This window comes from Bubalus kerabau, chromosome 8 (genome assembly GCF_029407905.1).
Source record: "Bubalus kerabau isolate K-KA32 ecotype Philippines breed swamp buffalo chromosome 8, PCC_UOA_SB_1v2, whole genome shotgun sequence".
NCBI classification, from domain to species: Eukaryota; Metazoa; Chordata; class Mammalia; order Artiodactyla; family Bovidae; genus Bubalus; species Bubalus kerabau.
In genome coordinates this window covers 117,063,002-117,079,039 of record NC_073631.1, presented here as the reverse complement: position 1 = coordinate 117,079,039, position 16,038 = coordinate 117,063,002, and the positions used below count along the sequence as shown (strand labels likewise).

Here is a 16,038-nt window from a genome sequence, read left to right as displayed (position 1 = left end):
GGACAGTTGGGCTGGGTTCCCCCACGTGTTTCCCATTCACACCTGGCTGACACTGACACACACACAGAGAGCAGGGATAGGTAGGGTCCGAAGCACTTTACTGCCTGCGGGGAGAGGGGGGGGGCTTAAATTATTCACTTAAATAAAAATGAGGAGGGAGGAGGATGGGGAAAGCACCGCCCCCAGCCCGTTCCCTCTGTCCGTCCATCCCTTGGCTGTCCGTCCAGGCAGCAGTTACACAGGCATGGGCATCTCGTTGTACTCGTCCACACCCTCCCGTTCATCGAACACCGGTTCTGCCTCGTTAGCATCCAGCTGTGGGCGAGGACAGAGGAAGGTGGGCGACCTCCCAGCAAGACCGCGTAGGGGCGCCGGGCGAGGCTGGGGAGGAGCGCAGGCCTTACGTATTTCATCTCCCGCTCGGTGAAGATGCGGGTCAGCACCACCATGCGGAGTGGCACCGTGAGGATGAGGATGAAGGGGAAGGCCAGGGAGGCCGCGGTGGACATGACAGCCCAGAGCACGGCCAGGCAGAGCAGCTGCAGGGCCGTGAACAGGTGCATACGCAGGGTCCGGACCTGGGGGCGGAGTGATGCAGGGCAAGAAGGGTGAGCCCGGGCCCCGGAGAGCCATCCGGGCCTACCACGACCAGAGGATGACGGTCCCTCTCCCCTCCGCAGGGGCAGGTGGAAGTGCCTGCCTGGGTGCTTACGGGAGCCAGGTCTGCATAGGCTGAATGGTGGCTGGCCAGAGTGGATACATGGGGGGCCAGAGGGTGACCCACACAGACTGGATGGCGCGGGGAGAGGGCTGGGGCCCTTCCCAGCTGGGTCTCACCTTCTTGACATAGGTGACGTCCGGGTGGTGTTTAGGCGGCATGAGCAGCAGGTGCAGCCGCTCATAGAACTGGATCCCGTTCAGGGAGGTCACGCCCATGTACAGGAAAATCCCGAAGAGCACAGCCAGGGGGATCTGCCGGAGCAGATCCCCGATGACCAAGGAGAGGCCTGTGGGGCGAGGGGGAGGAATAGCTGGCCCCGGGGCGCTCCACCCCTCCACCCGCAGCAGCCACGGCCACGAGACCCCTCCAGCAAGGCTTGGGGGAGAGGTGAACATACCCACGAGCAGGGCCACCAGCAGTCCTGTCACCCGCTGCTCCTTGACCTCCTGGATCTTGGGCTTGTCCCCGGGCGCCACTGCCTTGCTCATGACCGTGAGCGCGTTGGCGTGCGTGACAGAGCGGACAGTGGCGGCGGCCAACCATGGCAAGCCAAAGAGGGCACAGATGCCGCCCATGGCCACAATGAGCAACAGGTCCAGGTGGAAGCCAGAACCCTTCTGAAGCATGCGCTCCTTCTTGGAGATGATCAGCCTGAACAGGGACAGGCACGCCCTGAACCCCGGGCCCCCCAGCCCAGCTCGGCAGACAACTGGGTCTTTCCAGAGCGCCCAGGCAGTCACCTCCTGTTTCTGGAACCCGGAGGTCCCTGCCCATCCTCTTCAGGACGAGGGTTCCATCACGGAGCTGAGTCCTGTCCCAGTGGCCACCCCCCACCCCCTGGACAGCGCCCAGCATGGTCTGTGCCCATGCAGGCACATTTCAGTGGGATTTTCTGTTGTCTACAAACTTCAGCAGCCAGCCTGCTGGGGGTTCCAGCCCGTTCATGCAGCAGGTCGTCCCTGTCCCTGTCTGCACAGCGACCCCTCTGCCAGGACCACTCACGTGGTGATCTGTGTCTCCATGAAGATAAGGATGAAGACCAAGATGGCGGGCAGCAGGCTGGCAACCATCATCCACACGGGGAAGGCGCTCTTCTCCCCCAGGGGGTTGATGACCCAGCCACGCTTCTCTGGGGCTGTCACTGAGAAGCCACTGGGCACGCTCAACTTCTGCAGGGCAGAGGGTGGGGGGGGAGTGCCCTGAGTTGTACTGGGGCTGGGGGGACGCTGAGCGAGTGCCGTGGGAGAGGCCTGGTGTCTGCCTGGCTTAGCAGCAGCCCTGGTCCTGGGGCCTGGAGCCCCGCACCCCCTCACCACCGCACGCCGCTGTACCTGGGTGTAGGTGTCCTCAATACTGTAATCCACGAGCACCATGACGAGGATGGCGATGGGCACCCCGAAGTCCCCAATCACGCGCCGTACCTGTGGGCAAGCACCGCGCTCAGAGGCCCCACGCCGCTGTCCAGGCCGGACTGCGAGTTGCCCCCTTCCTTCCCCCGCCCGGGGGCTCTACGCCTCCCTCGGGCCTGCCAGCCCACACACCCGGCCGGGGAAGAACCGGCTGTTCTTGAATTTGCGCAGGAAGAAGGCGATGAAGAAGGTGCCGGCCATGAGAACCAGCGACAGCAGGGCGGTGTTGGGCTGGCCCCGGGGCCTGCCCTGCCCGGGCGGCCTGGCTGAGCTCTCGTTCCTTGGCCCCAGCGTGGCTCCTGCCCCGGGCCATGTGGCATTCTCGCCACTGCCTGCCTCAGAGCTGTTGGAGATGGAACAGCCGTGGAGGGGGTGCTCCTGGAAGATCTGGGGAGAGAACAAAGGACTCCATACGCTTAACTGGCCAGAGGTCTGGGACTGAGCTGTCTGCTGAGTTGGGACAGGCAGGCCCAGGGTGGTCAGCCTACCTTCAGGGAGCTTGTCTTGATTAAGAAAATGACTGAGGTGAACAGATGGGAGTGCAAGACCACTGGGGGCTAAGAGAGCGGGGCTGGTCTAATTGGAGAAGGCAGCTTGGAATGAGGCTCCAGAGAGGCCTGGAGGAGCATCCAGGGGAGCGTGGCGAACCCTGGGGACACGTCTGATCCTGACCCAGACACAGACGTGAGAGCATGTCTGTCAACTTGGGGGCCTTTCCCTCTGACTTTCTGGATCCTCTGCCACCTTATCAAAAGCACACGTCACCTTTGTTACTAAAACTATGTGAGTCTTTGAGACCGATCTGAAGTCCCAGTGTGTGTGTTGGCAACAGGCCTCACGCATGGAGACCCCAGGGGCAAGGAGGCCCCCAGGTCCCTCATGGGCCAGGTCCCACGGGGGCCCTACCCACCTTCACCAGCTTGTAGAAGGTCTCATAGATGAAGATGAGCGAGATGAGGAAGGCAAAGATCTCCTGGGTGAAACGGGAGACGAAGCGCACCAGGAAGCTGCCCTCCAGGGCCACCATGAGCAGGGCCAGCAGCACCAGCCAGAGGCCGATCCACACGCGGCCCACCAGGTACTCCAGGTTGTTGCTGCTGCAGAACTGGGGCAGGCAGGGCGAGGGGGTGGGCGGAGTCAGGCTCAGAGCCTGGGGGCTCCCAAGGAGTTGGGGGGGGGGTGCGGGGGGGCAGTGCGGGGGCGTGTCGGGGCGGAGGGGAAGGGGAGCGGGAGCTGAGCCGGGCAGGAGTAACCAGCGCCAACAGCCTATGGCCGCTCACCGAGAAGAAGGCCTCCTCAAAGACCAGCAGGGGCCCCGAGAAGCCGATCACCAGCAATGGCTGGGCCCCCAACAGGCAAAAGAGCACGCCCTGGATGGCTGTGGACATGATGAGCTCCGACACCCCGATCAGGTCGTGCGTCTTCTCCCCTAGGGCAGCAGGAGCCTGCTCAGGGGCTGGTGGCGAGGCAGGGGGTTGGGGGAGCCGTGCCCTCCCCGCTCCGCCCTGGCTAAGCCCCTCCTTACCCAGCAGCCCCCCGAAGGTGATGGCGGGAGACAGGGCTGCAAAGTAGATGAAGATGACAGCGGCCAGGCACTGGGGGTCCAGCGCATCCCGGAAGTCGCTTAGGTAGTGGGGGTAGCGGCGCCGCACGTCTCGGATCAGCCCCCCAAAAGGCCGGCCCGTCCGCCGCAGGGGATCGTCTTCCACCGCACCAGCCACCTCTACCATCTGCAGGAGCGCTGCAGCCCAGGGCCTGCGTCAGGGCGCCCATCCCTGCCCTCGCTCGCCCATCCACCCTCCTGATGCCCCAGCCCGACCCGGGCGGCCCCGATCCAGCCCTCTGGCTCGTACTGGCCCCGTACCCTTATCCTGAGCCGACTTGGGCTCCAGCCCGGCGCCCGGGGGCAACAGCCGGCCCTGCTCCTCCCGCTTCTTGAGCATCTGGCGCTGGAAGTGAGCAACTGAGCGCAGCAGCTCCTCGCCCTGCACCTCGGAGGGCGGCAGCACCACGCTGCAGTCCAGGAAGGCGTTGATGGCTGTCAGCAGGTCCTCCCGCTCGTCCGCCAGGTAGGCCGCCTCGTGGAATTGCTGCCAAGGCGGGACCGGGGCAAGTGAGGACACAGGACGCGGGGTCAGGGCCCGGGAGCCAGGCTGGGAGCTGGGGGTAGGGGGTTGGGGTGGCGTTCTGGAGCGGCTGACCTTGTCGGACATGAGGGTGGAGATGGAGCGGCCGATCTCGTGGTAGTCCATGTTGGCGCTGCTCGGGCCCAGCAGCAGGAAGAGGAAGCGCACCGGCACGGGCACCTCCAGCACCGCGTCCAGCTCCACCGCCTCCCGCAGCCGCACGAAGGCCATGGTGGGGCGGGCCAAGAACTCCACGCAGCCTGCGGGTGTGCGGCCGTTGTGGGTGAGAGCCCAGCGAGGGTGGCCTCTAGCCGCCCCACCCCTGCCACCCCATCCCATCCCCAGTCCTCGCCTGCCTACCCACGAGGACCACTGTGGCCTCGGCGTTCTCAGGGATCTTCTCCAGCAGCTTCAGCTCGTGCTTGGACTTGGAGCGAGTGATGCCAGCCGGAGGAGCCGGAGCAGGCGGCTCGCGCTGGAAAGGCAGGAGGCCGGGATTCAGCTGGGCCGCCCTGCCCCTGCCCGCCCCCGCCCCGCTTGCTCATGGTCGTGCAGCCTCTGGGGTGGCTGGACCTCACCCTGGCAAGGCTGCCTTCTCCTCACCTCTCGCTCCACCTCCAGCCGGGTCTCAGGGATGCCTCCAATGAGGGGCTCGGTGACGTGGGGGTCGCTCTCGGCGCCCTGGCCATGGTGATGCCCCAGCAGGGAGCCCAGGGAGCCGGCCGAGATGTTGCGGGGGAAGGAGAAGTCCTTCTCGTCACTGGGGTGGCTGCGGGGCGGCAGGCGAGGAGGTGAGGCGGGCTGGCGGCCGGGGCCAGGCAGGCAGGGTGCGGCACGCGGGGCCTCACCTGTGTTTAAGCAGCAGGGCCCGCAGCACGTTGGCTCTGTCCTCGGCCTTGATCTGGTCCGAGATGACCATCTGCTCCACCACCTGGTGGGCCACGCCAGGCAGGGTCTGCTGATCCAGGTCCAAGAGCACGGCCCCTGGAACGAGGACGACACAGAGGGGCCTCATCCCCAGCCAAGAAACGGGGGGCTGGGCTGGGAACGGGGGGACAGCCAGGGAGGCGCCGCCCAGCCCCGAAACCAGTGAGCGGGGCCCAGCTCGGCCCGAGGCCCAACTCCCCAAGCCCTCTCTCCCTGCAGGAATGTTGTGACGCTCAGCAGAGGCCAGGAAACCGCAGCTCTCAGAGAGGCCACCTGGCTAGACCTTGCCCAGACACCCCTTCTGGGAAGCACGCAGCAGGAAGCGTCCCAGGCTACCCACATGGGCTGGACTGCCCTTCGCTGCCGGGAACTTCCTCTGGACCGAGCTACCACCTCTGCCATCCGCTCGAGGGCCCAGTTCTGCCTTCTGGAGCACGACCCAGCCGGTTGTGGCAGCCCCGGAGCCATCCGAAGAGTTCCCCCCCCAACCCTGGACTCCTCAGCATCCCCAAGTCCAGCAGCTGCTCAAGGACACCCAGCCTGTCCCTGCTCTGAGCTGCCATTTCCCAGAGAGATGAAGGTCCTCTCAAAAGTCATCAGGTCTTTTCCCGTCAAGGTCAACTCACGGGGACACAGAACAAACAAAACCGAAGGCCCCCCGAGCAGCCAAAAGCCAGACGGCACAGCCTGGCGATCAAGCCCTGCGCTCTGGCACCTCACCCAAAGCCCTCAAGCCTCACTCAGAGCCTAGTATCTCCTAGCTGGGAAACAGTCCTGATAGCAGGCTTCTGAGTTCTTGGCCGCTGACAGCAAGTGGGAGCGGTTCCCCACCAGGAAGGAGGAAACAAGCTGAGAGCAGAACATCAGAAGTGAACACCTGTGCTCATGCAGCAGAGGCCACACTGCCCTCCAGGTTAGGTCACACTGCTGGGAGCCCACACCGCCCTACAGGTTAGGTCAGGCTGCCCAGAACGTCTAGGATCTCAGAAAGCATTCCACCAAAACCATTTAACAACACTGCAGCACCCAAAACATACCAGCTTCAGTTTATCTGAAAATATCACTTAGAGAAGCTGCTTGCTGAAGATGCCAGACTAGAGAAGAGGGTCAGGCCTGCCCTGCAGTCACCCAACGACAGAGCCCGAGGAACGGCTGGCCTCGTGAGAAGTGACATCATGACAAGAGATGCTCCCTTCTGGGCTCTGGTGACATTACACACCCTGTTGCTCAAGACAAAGGTGTGGGACCGTTTGGTCCTCGGAGAACGGGCTTGGGTAAAGGCAGTTCCCGGGGCGAGGACAGGCGGGTGCGCGTTACCGTGGGCCAGGGTCCGGCGCAGCTCCAGGAGGCTGCGGAACGACAGGGAGGCCACGTGGGGCTTCCCCCAGCGCTCCGTCTCCTCCTCCACGTCCTCCTCGAATTTGATCCAGCGCGCCGTCTCCCGCCACTGAGGCTCCTGGTTTTTGTCCAGCAGCAGCTCATTCAGCTCCACAAACACCTTGGGGTGACAGGAGAAGGCGTGGTGGGACGGAGGCTGTGACCCCGGGGCGCACAGGGCGCAGGCCCGGAGCCCATGCGAGTTACTGACCCACCTCGTGGCTCTCCCTTGTCTGTGAAGTAAGAGCGATGCCAGCCACCTCAAAGGCCTCTAGTGGGCCAAGAAGGACCCACTTACCGTACAGCATAGAGCTAAGTACTCAATAGTCTGTAATAACCTATAAGGGAAAAGAACCTGAAAACACAGGTATGTATACATACGTATAACTGAACCACTTTCCCATACACCTGAAACCAGCACATTATAAGTCAACTATAATTTTTAAAAATGGGGGGCACAGTGGGTGATAAAAGAAAAAGTACACAGAACACTTAGCATCGTACATGACTCGGAGGAAGTGTTTGATGAACGGTCACTAAACACACAGGAACTTGGCAGGATGCATTTACACGCATTTCTAGAACTGGCAAAACTGGAGAGGGACACAGCGGTGACTTCTGAGGGTGCTGACGAGGCAGAGGCCTGAAGGGACTCTCTGGGCGTGGGGACATCTTGTATCAAGGTAGGCTTGGCTAGGGTTTACATGTGCAAAGCATCATGGAGCTGTGCACTTAACCTCAGTGTGCTTTTACTGTGTCTGACCGCAATCAAAAGGTTACCCAAAAAAACCCACTGGCAGGGTTAGGGCTCAAAACCAGAGTGCTGGAATCTTAGATGGGCAACATCACTAAGGACCAGGCTTCCCAACCTAGATGTCCATCAGCAGATAAATGGATAAGAAAGCTATGGTACATATACACAATGGATATTACTCAGCCATTAAAAAGAATACATTTGAATCAGTTCTAATGAGGTGGATGAAACTGGAGCCTATTATACCGAGTGAAGTAAGCCAGAAAGAAAAACACCAATACAGTATACTAACGCATATATATGGAATTTAGAAAGATGGTAACAATAACCCTGTGTACGAGACAGCAAAAGAGACACTGATGTACAGAACAGTCTTATGGACTCTGTGGGAGAGGGAGAGGGTGGGAAGATTTGGGAGAATGGCATTGAAACATGTAAAATATCATGTATGAAACGAGTTGCCAGTCCAGGTTCGATGCACGATACTGGATGCTTGGGGCTGGTGCACTGGGACGACCCAGAGGGATGGAATGGGGAGGGAGGAGGGAGGAGGGTTCAGGATGGGGAACACATGTATACCTGTGGCGGATTCATTTTGATATTTGGCAAAACTAATACAATTATATAAAGTTTAAAAATAAAATAAAATTAAAAAAAAAAAAAAAAGGACCAGGCTTCCCTGGTGGCTCAGCTGGTAAAGAATCTGCCAGCAATGTGGGAGACCTGGGTTCGATCCCTGGGTTGGGAAGATCCCCTAGAGAAGGAAACAGCTCCCCACTCCAGTATTCTGGCCTGGAGAATTCCATGGACTGTATAGTTTATGGGGTCGCAAAGAGTCGGACACAACTGGGCGACTTTCACTTTCACTATACCTGAGTGGCCCTGACCAGTCACTGTGCCTGTCACCCTGACAGGATGTGGGAGGACTCGAGTGGGGAAGTCACTGGACTCTGAGACATGAAGCACGCTGCTGCATGAAGCCACCCTCAGACACCTCACTGCCAGCTGCCAGAAAACGGCTGTGAGAGAAGTCAACGTGTCTAGAATGTGGACCAGAAATGTAAGAGCCACACCAACAACGGCAGCTCAGTAACACCGTAATAACGGTTTGGGGACAGACAGCTACTGGACTTAACCGTAGTGAATATTCTATAATGTTTAAATGTTGATTGGTTATGTGGGGCACCTGAGGCTAACATAATATTGTGTTATCAACTATATGTCAATTAAAAAAAAATCAACACTGTTGAAGACTGCACTCTTGTGCAGTGCGCAACCTTGAAAACCATACATGGCCACCCTGGGGCTTGAGATCACCGCTGGTCTGAGAAGCAGTGGGGGCTGTGGACAGCAGATCTACAGGGAAATGATGGAAGACCATGGAGCGCCAAACTCACCTCATGGGGCTTGTGGGGGGCCCGGGGCCGGGCCCGAGGAGTGGGGCCAGGCTCTCGCCCTTCCCGGCCACTCTGCACAGACGCCTTGGCATTCTTCCGCACCAAGTGTCGCCGTACCCCAGGAACATCCTCAAACCGGTGACCTGCAGTGGTGGGGAGGACAGGGTCAAAGGTCCCTTTCTCTTACCCCCACTCCCCGCCCCACCAGCTCCAGGCTTGCCCAGGCCCGGCACGCACTCTTCATGAGGTCCAGGTCAGCCGTGGCCAGCGTCTGCGCCTCGCTCTCGTCCGTGGGGACCCGGGGCAGCAGTGCCTGCTCAGCCCCCGTCATGCTTCCGATGCGTCTCCTCTCCTGCAGGTTGTAGCTGCGGTGCCCGGGCTGCGCCTTGGTCAGGAGGCGCCCGGAGGCACCCCCATCATCGCCTCCCGCTGTGCCGCTGGCCACGGCCACCACCTCTTCCACCTGGGCCCTGCACAGACAGGGCGGCCGTGAGCAAGCCTGGGAAGACCGGCCCCTCCCGCTCAGCCAGGGCCCCCAGGAAAGGGGACCCCCACAGGCCCCAACCCCGCCTCCCTCCCCACACGCCTTGGTAGGTGGGGATGTGGAAGCACAGAGAAGGTTCTGGAAGCAGAGGGTGGTGTTTGAACCCAGCTCCTTCCTTCCCAGCAATCCTCTGAGCTGCCCTGGGACAGAAACTCAAGCCGCCAAAGGGAGGCTGAAGCCAGCCTTCCCCGGGGCGGGCCAGTGATGTCGGGAAAGTGCCCAGGTTGGGACCGCTAGCAACGGACTCGGGGCTCACAGGGGCCCGTGTTTCTAATCAAATGGAGTAAAGGACGTGGAAATGGGCCTTTGGAGCTGGAGACGCCTGCCCCCACCCGACAGCCGTGAGGAGGGTATGAGCACCTGTCCCTTAGGATTCTGGCTTCTGCTCTTAGCTCCCAAACTGGGGGTGAGGGTTTCCTTTCTCCCCGTTTCCCCCAGAGGGCCCTGTCCCTGTCACACCTTTGTACACCGTTCTCCTGGCGACCGGCACCCCCACGGCTCTGAGCCCCTGTCCCGTGCCTGTGACCAGCGCCCCCTGAGCCAGGCTCTCTCCGCCTGCACCAACCTTCCGTGCCCGAGGTTCTGTTCGCACTCCTGTCCACAAATCTGAACCCCTTGTCCGATGCCCCGATCTCTCTCGGGCTCCCCCGCTTCCTGGCCGTCTGCTGGCCCGCAGGCCTGCGCCCCCCGTGCAGACAGCTGAGGTGGACCTGGCTCCATCCACACGGCCTGTCTCCCCAGCGAGTCTGTGCCGCCCCGGAGGGGCAATTTGCCCTTCACTTCCCCCCGCCCCTTCACACTGCCTGGCACCCGGACAACAACAGGGAGGCGATAGTAGTGACCTTGAGACCTCGTTCAAAGTGGTTTCTTCCAGGAAGCCTTCCCTGGCTGATGTCCCCAAACTGCACAATCACCTGTTGGTACCGATGTTCCGCCTGAACCCAGCTGTCTGGCGCAGTAACTTGTGCTGACTGCCACTTCACGAGACCACAGCCAGGGCGGACTGGCAGCTCCCCAAAAGCAAGAGGGGGGCCTCCTATTCCTCTCACCCCCTTGGGGTCCCGGGGGTGTGAGAAGGTCACCTGTCCAGTCCCTGATCTGTGTTTGACATTGCTCCCCAGAAGCCATGGCCGGGGGGAGATGGCAGGTGTGGGAGGAGGCGCCTAAACCATATTTAAAACTTTCATTCACACCACCCTTGAAACCTACTACCACCTTGTGGGAAAAGTCCTATTACACTTGGTTTACAGACGGGGAAACGGACTCAGAGACGTCGGTTCTTGTCCAGAGTCAAATCCTAGCAGCATAACTGGGTTTGAACCACAGCCTGAGCCTCTCAAGGCTCCTGCTTTGTCTCCCCACCCCAGCTGACCGATGCTGGCGTGGGGGGTCTCTGTGTGGGGACCCTTACCCAGTCTGGGCTGCTTTGGTGGCCCGGGGAGCTGCCTCCTGGTGGGGCAGGGGTGGAGGTGGAGAGGGACTGGTGGTTTCTGCCTTCCGGTCGGCACCTTCATCCTCCTGGAGGAAGAACTAGAACAAGGAAGCCGTGTGAGCAGGGGAGGCTGGGCCAGAGATCCTGCAGACGGTGCTCCCACCCCCCGGGGAGCCCTGCCCCACTCACCTGCACGGAAGAGGGTGTGGAGGCAGGCGAAGGCTGGCTGAGGGCCCGGGCCCCCTCGGCCTCACTGGCCTCATCCTCCTCTTCCTCACCCTCCTCAATGGTGGGGGTCTCCCCGGTCGGGGAGGCTCCGGGGCGCCTGCGGGGCTTCCGCCCTGGGCCCTGGGGTGTCTTTCGGCGCCGGGTGTCGGGAGGCAGGTGGGTGGACAGCGGGTGGTGGATGTGATGGGAAGACTGGCGATGGTCTGCAGGGACAGGTGCACTGGCTGCCAATGGGCCCGGCGCTGGCGGGCCCCCAGCCTCTCCCCGCCCCCAGGCCCCCAGCCCGGAGCAGCACCCTGCCAGCCCCCAACTCGCCTCCCCCGACCCCCTCACATTCAAAGTCTTCCTCCCCATAGCTGCGGCCGAGCTCCTCCCCTCCTCGGGACCCCGCCTCCTGAAGGATCTCCTCAAACCGCTCCACGCCCAGGGTGCGGTGGAGTTCATCCTCCTCTTGCTCGGCTGCAAAGCCAGGTGCAGTCACGGGGCCCAGGCTCTCAGGCTCTGGCTGCAAGGAAGAAGGGGCAGTGAGGACTCTCGGGGAGCGGGGGTGGGGGGGTGTCCCAGCACACCCCCTGCCCGCCTAGCAGCAGAAATCCAGTACCTGCCCCCCAGCTGCCCCGACTCCAAAGCCGGGGACTCAGCACCCTACCCCCGGCAGCCTGCCCCGCCCCCCCACCGGGGTCCTGGGCCATAAGCACCCTGGCTGGGCCCATTCCTGTCGGTTCTAGGGCAGGTGGGAAGCGTCAGCCTTGGAGGCCTCCACAGAAGTCCCGTGTGTCCACCCCGCAGGTCAAGGTCGGAGGTGTGACCTGGGCCATTCACATGGCTGACGCTGATGGTCGTGAATGCGACCCTGACCTGTCCCACTGAGCCAAGTAACTCCTGGTGGCGGGGCGCCTGAGCTAACCAACCGACCGGGCTCGGTCTGAGTCAACTGGGAGCCCACCGGAGGGAGCCAGCGCCCCGGGCTGCAGCACTGCCCCGCCCCGCCCCGCCCCCCCCTCCAACCCCCGCACCTGAGTCATTCTGCGGGAGCCCAGGACCGTGGTGGCGCTTTGGAGAGCTCAGCCCCGCGGTGCAGGCAGCCGCCACTCTGCGGCTTTGGTCCAGCGCCCACCCCCCCCCCCCAACCACCACCACCCCCTGCCGGCTGGTCTCAGCTCCAGGCACCACCAAATATTTGCTCAAGGAAGAGCTTCTGGACTTGAAGGACATCAAGATCTCCAAGGACAGGGGTACCCGAGCAAGAAAGAGCGGAGGGAGGTGGGCTGGGAAGGAGGGCGGGCCTTGCAGAGCCTGGGAGGTGGGGTCAGGAGCCGCTGGGTAGGGCAGGGAGGGGGGACACACTGAATACTAGAGGCCAGGACCAGGAGCTTGCACCCCCCACCCCAACCCTGGTCAGCCCATCTCTGCTGCTCGAGCCCGGCTTCCCCGCCAACTACCCCCAGGCACGGGGCCCCACTCTCACCAGAAAGAGCACCGGAGGAAGGCAGTGGAGCGGGGCGGCCGAAGCCAGTGAGCAGAAGGGGGCTAGCCCGGGGTGGGGGGAGGAGGGCAGAGAGCCCCTCGCACCTGAGGCCGCAGGAGGAAGTCCATGGCTGCGGGCTGGGGTGAACTGGGGGCGGAGGGGGAGGGGACTGGCCGGCACCTCGCCCCAGTCACGTGCCCCCGTGGGCCCAAGTGACCAATGACGCGCGGATGATGCCAGCGCTGGGGTTAATCATTGCCCTTCCCAGGAACACTGGAAGGGGGACACGTGGGGCGGCGGCCACGTGGGGGCCGGGAGGGGCTGGGCCTGGGTGGCACGTGGGGCCGGGGGGCGGGGCGGTCTGCCCAGAAGCCCCGTGCAGCAGGCCCGGCAGGCGCAGCCTCCAAGACCCAGGGCGGGGGAGGGGGCTGTCACCGGTTAGAGACCCAGGATTCCCAAAGTTCCTCCTCTCCCGCTGAGGAGGATAAACAACCTCCCAGGGCTTCAGGGAACAGAGCCGCAAGGCCCTCCCCAGGGCTGGAAGCCATCTGACCGCCAACACCAGTACCTGTCCCAGACCCGGTGGCCCGTGCAAGGCCCGGGCCCGTGCAAGGAGAGGCATGGCAATGCCCTTCCCAAGTCCATCCAGGCTCCCCTCTCGGGCTTCTTCACACGCGCACATGCACACACACTCACACCCCTGTTTGACACAGACCCTCACTCTTGCCCAGAGTCCCAGTGGCGGCCTCTTCACTCACTCACACACCCTCAGCCACAGCCCCAGCGATGGTGGTGCACAGGAGCAGTGAGAAATACTCACCGTGCGGAAGGAATCCGCGCCCGATGCGGGGCGCCGGGGGCCGCTGCTCATGGCCAAATCTTAGCCCTTCTCGCTGTAGCTGCGCCTTTCAGGGAGACGAGGTGGCGGCATAACCTGGGGGAGGGCACTGATCACCAGGTGAGGGAGGCCCCAGGCCAGCGGGGGCACCCCCACATCACACAGCTCCCCCAGCCCAGACCAGCCCAGGCGAGGGCAGGGCCCTGCGGGGGGGTCTCCTGCTTGCACACGATCCTCCCAGGCTCCCAAGGGCCTTGGCGCCTGATTCTGGGAGGGTGGAGCGGGGAGCAGAGAAAGTTAAGACAGGAAAGTTAAGAAAAGAGAGGAACAAAGAACCGAAGCGAGGATGGAGGCCCAGCAGGCCCAGGGACTGAACGGAGGCAGGGGGAGAGAGGAGAGGGTGGGAGACCCCCGGGGTGGCGGGGGCAGGAAGGCGGCAGGCCCAGACCTGGAGAGACAGCAGCAGAGATCAGCTTGGGGAGATAGAGGAAGAGGGAGGACAGGCCGAGCCAGAAGTGCAGTGGGAGCGGAGAGGGCTGGTCACGGCTGGCAGAGGGGGCTGAGACCAGAGACGGGTGTACAGGGGTAGGGGGTGAGACCCAGAGCTGGGCCGGGGCAAAGGGGGATGAAGGAAGGCAGACAGAGCTCTGGAGTGAGCCCAGAGCAACCCGCAAAGGGGGCTGCTCTCCTGTGCCCCTCCTCCTCCGAAAAAAAAAAAAAAAAAAAGCCCAGCCCCGAAGTAGGGGAGGAGGAGGCTCCCAGGGAGGGGCAGGAGCCCAGCTCCACTCTGGCAGTGGGAGGGCGGCCCGGCGGGCGGCACTGGCCGGGCAGCGCTTTATACTGGGGGAGGGGCACGTGACGTCCGGGGAGGAGGGGGCACAGAAAGCCCGAGGTTCTGCCCTGGGGGCAGTCTCAGTGCTTCCCCTCCCCAAACCCGCGGCCAGGAAAATCTGAGCGGCCGGCTGACGCCCTCCTGACTGTGACTGTAGGGGCTTCTGGGGAGGGCGCCGGGCGCGGAAGGAGGCCAGCAGAAGGGCTGCGGTTAGGGAAGCTGACCAGCAAACTGGGGGGGACCCATTCCTAGTGGAGGGGGTGCTCTGTGATGGCAAGAGAACTGAGCTCCCCGGTGTGTCGCTGGTGGCGGGGTGGTGGTCAGGGTTACCGGATTTAGGGCCAACTCAGGGGTGACACAGGTCAGTGTAGGGTCAAACAATATAGGTCGGTCCAGGGTGGGGAGCCTGGAGCTACACATGCCCCTAGCGGGGCATTCCAGCTCAGCTGAGTGCTCTCTTCAGCTCCCCTCTTAGCAGGCTCTGCGCCAGGGCAAGTCTGCTGTTGGGGCGCCGGGCACTGGAAGAGACAACCCGGTCTGGGAGGGAGTGCCTGGCACCTGCCCGTGCCCCGCTTCCACTTCCCGGCTGGGCTCTCGGTGTGCTCCTCCGTCTTCCCCCGCCCTCCTCCCTCTACCTCCCCCTACCCCCACCGCGCTGTCCCCAGAACACAAAGCTGCCTCTGTCCAGAGCATCGGTGTCGATAATCCAGGGTGGGGGCACATTCCAGGGACCAGCCCCGACCGGCCCGGAGGATTAGCACTCCGGACCCCCACATGGGCATTAATCACCACCGCCGTCCGCCCCCCAAGTGGACTCACATTCCACCGCTCTCCTGACGAGGGGCTGGCGGGAGTGGGGAGCTCAGGGAGGAGGAGAAAGTGGACCCTGGAGTGCAGGTCAGCGCCGTGCCCCTACACCCAGCACAGAGCTCCCCACGCGGGCCAGCCAGCACCCCCTCTCCCACTCCCGCCAGGAGTTAGTTAGGTCGCACTCTCCCGGGCTCGTCTTTCCCATCCCCACCCAGCTGCTCCTTCTCCGGCCTGACCCCTTGTCCCGACCTGACCCGCCACCCCCATTCCTGGCTCCGCCTCCCAAGCCCGAGATTGGGGGGCAGAGGCAGAGGCTCGGGGCAACTCTTAGGCAGGGGCGCCCTGGACGGGCCTTAAGGCTAGAGTAGGGGGTGGCACGGGAAGGGTGTCGTCTGGCGTACTGCCCGGGTTCGGGAGGGCCGGCGGCGCCTGCCAGAGAGTACCCCCTCCCGGTGGCAGGGGGCGCGGCACCCTCGCTTTAGGGAACTCGAAGAAGCGGACTCTAGACCCCTCTTCCGACCCGCAATCACTCCGCTCGCCTCCCCATCCTTCTCCCCCAAAAGCTCGCGTCCCCGCGCCCCAGTCTCCGCCCTTTCCTGCACTTCCACTCCCTCCCCGCTCCGAGTGCCGAGTTCCCCCCTTTCCTTCCCCCTCCCTTCCTCTCTCCGCGGCCCCAGCCCTCCCCCTGCGCCACCTCCCAGCTTACCCGCTTCCTCTGGACCTGGCGCTCCAGGGGTCTCGGGGGTCTCTCTCCCCGCCGGCTCTGGAGCCCTCGCGCGCTCCCGACGGCTTCCCCCGGGCCCACCTCGGGGCGCGCCCCCCGCCGCTCCCAACTTCTCCCAACTCAACTTTCCCCCGCGTCGCGGGCAGGCCAGCCCCCTACGTGCGCGCGCCCCGGCGCACCGTGCGCGGCCCCGGCGCGGCGGGCCTGGAGGCGGGGAGTGGGGCCGAGACCCAGGGGGCGGAGGCGCGCGGCCAAGCACTGCGCGGCGCCCGGATCTCAGAGCCGAGGAGGCCGCCCCTGGCTTGACCCTCCGCGCGGCGGGAGGCAGCCGCCCAGCGCTTCCCCGCAACGAGCTCGGGTGCCTGGAGACGCCGTCTCCTAGCTTCATTTGGCCCTCTGGGCGGAAAGGAAGCCCGCCTCATCCTAGGAATCCCAGGCGGGGGGCGGGGAG

The 16,038-nt window shown here is 63.4% G+C and overlaps 1 protein-coding gene across 2 annotated transcripts; it reads right to left on the bottom strand.

Moving 5' to 3' along the window:
- Positions 1-79: 79 nt before the first annotated feature.
- On the bottom strand, positions 80-15,718 carry SLC4A2 (solute carrier family 4 member 2). Of its 2 annotated transcripts, XM_055591270.1 has the most exons (23): positions 15,570-15,718; positions 13,204-13,317; positions 11,249-11,420; positions 10,877-11,118; positions 10,667-10,785; positions 8,949-9,181; positions 8,712-8,854; positions 6,501-6,681; positions 5,105-5,240; positions 4,860-5,025; positions 4,617-4,731; positions 4,332-4,516; positions 3,995-4,220; positions 3,656-3,871; positions 3,411-3,559; positions 3,041-3,235; positions 2,263-2,517; positions 2,053-2,142; positions 1,724-1,890; positions 1,119-1,372; positions 838-1,007; positions 405-578; positions 80-315 (listed from the first exon to the last, which is right to left on the bottom strand). In XM_055591270.1, exons 2-23 carry the CDS (start codon positions 13,252-13,254, stop codon positions 235-237), a joined length of 3,720 nt encoding a protein of 1,239 aa, XP_055447245.1. In that variant the 5' UTR covers positions 13,255-13,317; positions 15,570-15,718; the 3' UTR covers positions 80-234. The 2 variants fall into 2 exon arrangements, with proteins under 2 accessions (XP_055447245.1, XP_055447246.1); XM_055591271.1 differs by lacking the exon at positions 15,570-15,718 and having other exon boundaries at positions 13,204-13,914.
- Between the last annotated feature and the right edge of the window lie 320 nt (positions 15,719-16,038).